The sequence below is a fragment of the Empidonax traillii genome, unplaced genomic scaffold (genome assembly GCF_003031625.1).
Source record: "Empidonax traillii isolate 1590-97213 ecotype Southwest subspecies unplaced genomic scaffold, ASM303162v1 scaffold1492:size189942, whole genome shotgun sequence".
NCBI lineage: Eukaryota > Metazoa > Chordata > Aves > Passeriformes > Tyrannidae > Empidonax > Empidonax traillii.
This window is the reverse complement of record NW_020956685.1, coordinates 185,291-189,942: the sequence shown is the minus strand read 5'-3', so window position 1 is coordinate 189,942 and position 4,652 is coordinate 185,291. Positions and strand designations below refer to the sequence as shown.

The following is a 4,652-nucleotide window of genomic DNA, read 5'->3' as shown; positions in this document are numbered from 1 at the left end:
CCGGGGGTGCCGGGAGGAGGGGAGGGCTGTGGAGGGTCAGCTGGGCTTGCCCCGGCTCAGAAGGTTTTACAGCCCCACCCTGTCCTAGCCCAGGTCTCTGTCTCGATGGCACCGAAGCCACATGTGATGAGTTGTGCCTGGTCTCTGCCTGAGCTCGGGCTTGGCGGGGACTCGGGTGGCTCCTGTGAAGGAGCTCCCCAAGCCAAGCCCTGCAGCTGGGACAGCCCAGCTCCTGCCTCCTGAGGGCACAGGGTCCTGCCATGGCCACGGCCAGCCCTCCGGGGCTGTGGGGGACAGGGCAGATCCCTGCAGGGCGGGACGGGCACGGGTCTCCTGCAGCAGCTGGAGGGGAGCATCCCCTGCCCCCCAACCTGGCACAGCAGGGTGAAACATGGGGTGCCCTGTGCTGAGCACTGAGCATCCCTGTGCTCCATCCCCCAGGGAGCAGGCAGAGGGCTATTCCCGCAGATCCCCCATGTACTGTGGGGGCCGGCACACCAGCATCTGCCCAGTGCAGCCCATGGAGCCCCTCCTCCCGGACCCCAGCAAGGTAGGGATGATGAGGGTGGGGATACAGGCTGCGGCAGACGAGGCTGGGAGGGTGATGCTGAGCATCCCCGGGGGGTATCCGTGCCTCGGTTCCCCTCGGAAGAGCTGGGTAGGGAGGCTGGCTTGGGGATGCTGAATGCAGCCCCGAGTTCCAGCCATCCCCCTCTCTCCTTCCCAGCCCGGCGTGTTTGACCTGGTGGGCAGGGATGGAATCGTCTACCGGGGCCGGCAGTGCAAGCCTCCTAGGGGGTCTTGGATGGAAGGAGCAAGCTACTCCAATCTGCAGTAAAGGGCTACGAGCAGCCAAGCACCTGTGCTTCCTGAGTGGAGTGACCTTGGATCATGATCTTCCCCTCTTGAACAAGGAGGAGCTGGAAACAGCACCTCCCAGGGTCTTTGTTAGCCCCGTGCACCCCCTGACCCCTGCCAGGGGAGCGTTTGGCCCCAAAGGAGGTCTGGGGGTGCCGGGTGGTGCAGCAGAACGAGGATGTTCCTTTGCCTCCAGGGAGGCAGTGGGAAAGGGGGGCCTCAGTGGGAACAGCAGCAGCAGGACACAGGTTAATGCCAAAAGCGAATTCCACCCCAAGCCCGCTGGTTTGCTGTCGGTTATCCCATGGGATGAGCATGAGCATCACCGGGCGGTCTCTCGGCTGGGGACACGTGGCCAGGGTTGTCCCCCCTGCACACGTGTGTGTGGGGGGGAACACAAAGCCGATGGCACCTCTCAGACGAGTGGGAGGGTGAGAAACACGGAGGGAAACCCCAGAGCTCGTGGGAACATCCCCTCAACCCCCGTGGTGTGTCCCCGGGGGCTGCCCCATGGCAACCTTGCTCTCCTGGCGAATCTTCTCCCCAAACTGCAGGGGGAAGCCCACAAACCTTCCACCACAGGGACAGACTCCATCCCTGTCCACCCTACTGTGCTCCACAGGCACCTTAGTCCATAGGGAGCCCCCCCCCCGAATGTTTTCCTTGGTGGGTTTGCTTCTTCAGGGGGGAAAAAAAAAATGGGTGCTCAAAACCATGGTGGTTTTGAGGTGGATACAGCAGGATCTGGGGTCCCCCCCAGTACCACCTCCAGTAGAGTAACTGGGAGCACTCTGAGCAAACCACCAGGCCCCAGAGCAGAGCCGTCAAAGAACCATCCTGCACCCCTGGGTGGGGCTGAGGGGCTGAAAAACACCCCGGGGACTAATTGCATTTGCAGGATGTGGCCTAGCTGGGGTGACCCCTTTGATACTCATTATCCCTCCGGCTCAGCACCTCTCCCACACCCTGCCCCACTTGCAGCCCCTGGGACCCAGCTGCACCCTGTTAACACCCCCTGCACCCCCCCTAAACACACCCCGGCCTCACATCCCTCCCTGGATGCTCTCTGCTGCACGTGAGTAGCCCCCAATGGGGGATTTTTGCCTTTTCTCCTTGGAGGTTGTGCCATGCTGGGGGTCTCTCCATCCCTGGGGGTTGCTTTGCCACTGTGCTTTGAGCCGTCCAGCCTTTCCTGGCATCTCCAGATCTGCTGTGTTCCCATTTTGGGGGTTTCTACCCCAGGTAGTTGTTGCAGGAGCACAGTGGCCTTGGGCTGGTGGCCCTTCTGCAGTGGGGGACACTCAGAGCAGCTCCTGGGGAGGGCCAGTCCCCACTGGTGACACTGTAGCGTGTGGGGGGGGTCACCCCCATTCTCAGTGCCCAGCCAGGGACATCCTCCCAGGAGAGAGAAAAGGCAGGGACAGTTACTGTTAAAAAAGTGATTTTGTTTTTGTGGTTTTTTTGGGTTTTTTTATTATTTTTAAATTAATAAAAAACCTTCAACCTGTTTTTTTGCTGGTTTTTTCTTCTTTTTTTTTTTCCTTTTTTTTTTTTTTTTTTTTTTTTTTTTTTTTTAAGCAAGATTGATTTGAAAACTAAAAAAACCCCTCCCAACCCCCCAACTCTCCCTGGGGAAGGGCCATGTATGGCAGTTGCAGGGATGAGAGGAGCATCACCTTGATAATCCCCCAGGCCCTGAGGGTGCTGAGGGAGGGAAGGGAGGATGGGGTTGGGGGGAAGTCGAGGGGGGTGTCTGTGCAAGAAGCTGGGCTGAATTTCAGAAGCCAGAGGAGAGGTTGGTTTGCTCTGGGCACTGTGTCAAGCGTCCAGGAAATCCAGAGCTGGGGGGAGAGGGGTGTCCAGTGGCTCTGTGCCCCCATGGCCATGATCTGGGGTGCTGACAGCCACCTCCATCCATTCATTTTTGTTATTCCTGTCCCACCCCCCCACTTCCCTCTCCTGCCCTGATGTAGGGATGTTGGGTGGGGGTAGAGCCATAGGGAAACCAACCCCCCAGACACCCAGCAGCTGCCTCCACGCTGCTGCTCCTTCTCTCTGGATTTATATACATTAGATATATTTATATATTATAGTTATATATTTTAAAAAAAACAAGGGGGGGGCAAGGGGAGGAGAAAAGACCAGCCAGCGACTCTTGCAGAGGCACTCAGGGGTTGGTGCCCTCCCCGGCAGCACGTGCTCCATCCATCCATCCATCCCCACTCCCCCTTAAAAATAATAATAAAACCTAGAAAATTATTCCAGTGCGTTTCTTGGGGAGCCCCCGCTCCCAACGCCCCGGCCCAGAAGCCCCTCCCCTTCCCTTCCCTCAACCCACCCCCCAACCCTCCTCCAGCCCCAGTCTTATCTCTGGCTGTCCATGGTGGCCACGGCTTTCTGTGGGGGGGCTGCGGGCGGGGGCGCGGGGGGCCAGGAGGGCTGCGGGTGGTGCAGGTGGTGGTGGAGGCCGTGGGTGGTGGGCGAGGACGGGGGCAGCCAGGCGGGCTGGTGGCTGGGGGGCGAGGAGGCCCAGAAGGGGCTGAAGCTGCCCGGCGGGGAGCAGGCCATGGAGGTGATGGGGCTGTTGCTGCTCTGCAGGCTCTCCGAGGTGCGCAGCTTGGAGAACATGGCCAGCGCGTCCGGGAAGTTGGGCGGCGTGGCGGGCGTGTTGCTGGGGGTGCACATCTGCAGGGGGACAGGAGAAAGGTGGGTGTCACATCGGTCAAGAGAGGCTTTTTTTGTGGGGTGGGGTGGGGGGGGTGTCCCAGCCCAACCACAGTAGCCAGAGCTGTTGCCTTTCACCCGTCGCATTTCACCACCACAAGGGATCCTGCCTGTATCCCATGCCTGGCACTCCCCAGGATCCCTGGGATGCTCAGAGCCTGGGACTGGGCTATCCAGCCCTTGAGGGTCTGCGTGGCTCCCCCAGAGCTGCCCAAGGAGTGTCTCCAGAGAATCTGGAAAGGAGATTTTGGACCATCCAGGATGCTCAAAGCCCAGGGATGAGGCAGGTTTGGGGAGCAGCAGGGACAGGGCTGATGCAAAACGGTGCGGTGTGATGGTTGGGGAGGGTGTTGGGGTCCCACCTGGCCCTGCAGGACCCCCTTTCACCCAGTTCTTTGACCCCTCTTTCCCCTTTGCACTCTGCTATGGCAGAGAGAGCAGAAGGCAGGCAGGGCCCCTCAAGGCCCCCCCAGTTCCTGGTACAGCCCCTGCCTTCTGCGTATCCAGCTAAATTTAGCGCCTGGACAGTGATGGATTTGGCCCTTTTTCCAGCCAATCTCCCCAGCTGAGGAAAATCCATCAAGTGGGACCCAGCCTTGCACTGGGGCTCAGGGGCTGGCACAGGGGACCCCCAATTCAGCAAATCACTTGTTCAATTGAGTGCTGGGGGTGCTAAAAAGAGGATGGGGGGGTGCAAACTCCCATGAGGCTGCACACCCAGGGGAGGGGTATGAGCGGGGAGGGCAGGGGGATGCTCTGCCAGGGGATGCCTGGACATGAGGTTGGTGTGTGCACAGTGGGGGCTTTACCCCTGTGGGTTAAACCCATCCCAAATCCCTGTGGCCCTCAGGGAGCCACAGCTCCTGTCAGATGCTTGTGGGGACTTTGAGCAGAGTTAAAGGGCTTGGGCAGCATCTGCTGCCTTTAGCAATGGGGGATTGAGGGAAGTTTCTGATGAGGAATAGCTGCTGCACCTCCCCTTTCCTGGGGTTTACCCCAGGATTTACCCCTGGCTGGTGCTCAGCAGCCCCCTGCTGCTCCCCAGCACGGGCCAACAGCTAAATCCCTGC

At 59.8% G+C, this 4,652-nt stretch overlaps 1 protein-coding gene across 1 annotated transcript; it reads right to left on the bottom strand.

Annotated features, from left to right (window-relative positions):
- Positions 1-2,417: 2,417 nt before the first annotated feature.
- On the bottom strand, positions 2,418-4,641 carry UBALD2 (UBA like domain containing 2). Its single transcript, XM_027907561.1, has one exon. The coding sequence runs from the start codon at positions 3,667-3,669 to the stop codon at positions 3,223-3,225; it is 447 nt and encodes a 148-aa protein (XP_027763362.1). The 5' UTR covers positions 3,670-4,641; the 3' UTR covers positions 2,418-3,222.
- Positions 4,642-4,652: the final 11 nt, after the last annotated feature.

Coding starts and splice junctions, on each gene's coding strand:
- UBALD2 (XM_027907561.1), bottom strand. CDS start 3,669: ATGCGACGGGTGAAAGGCAACAGCTCTGGCTACTGTGGTTGGGCTGGG.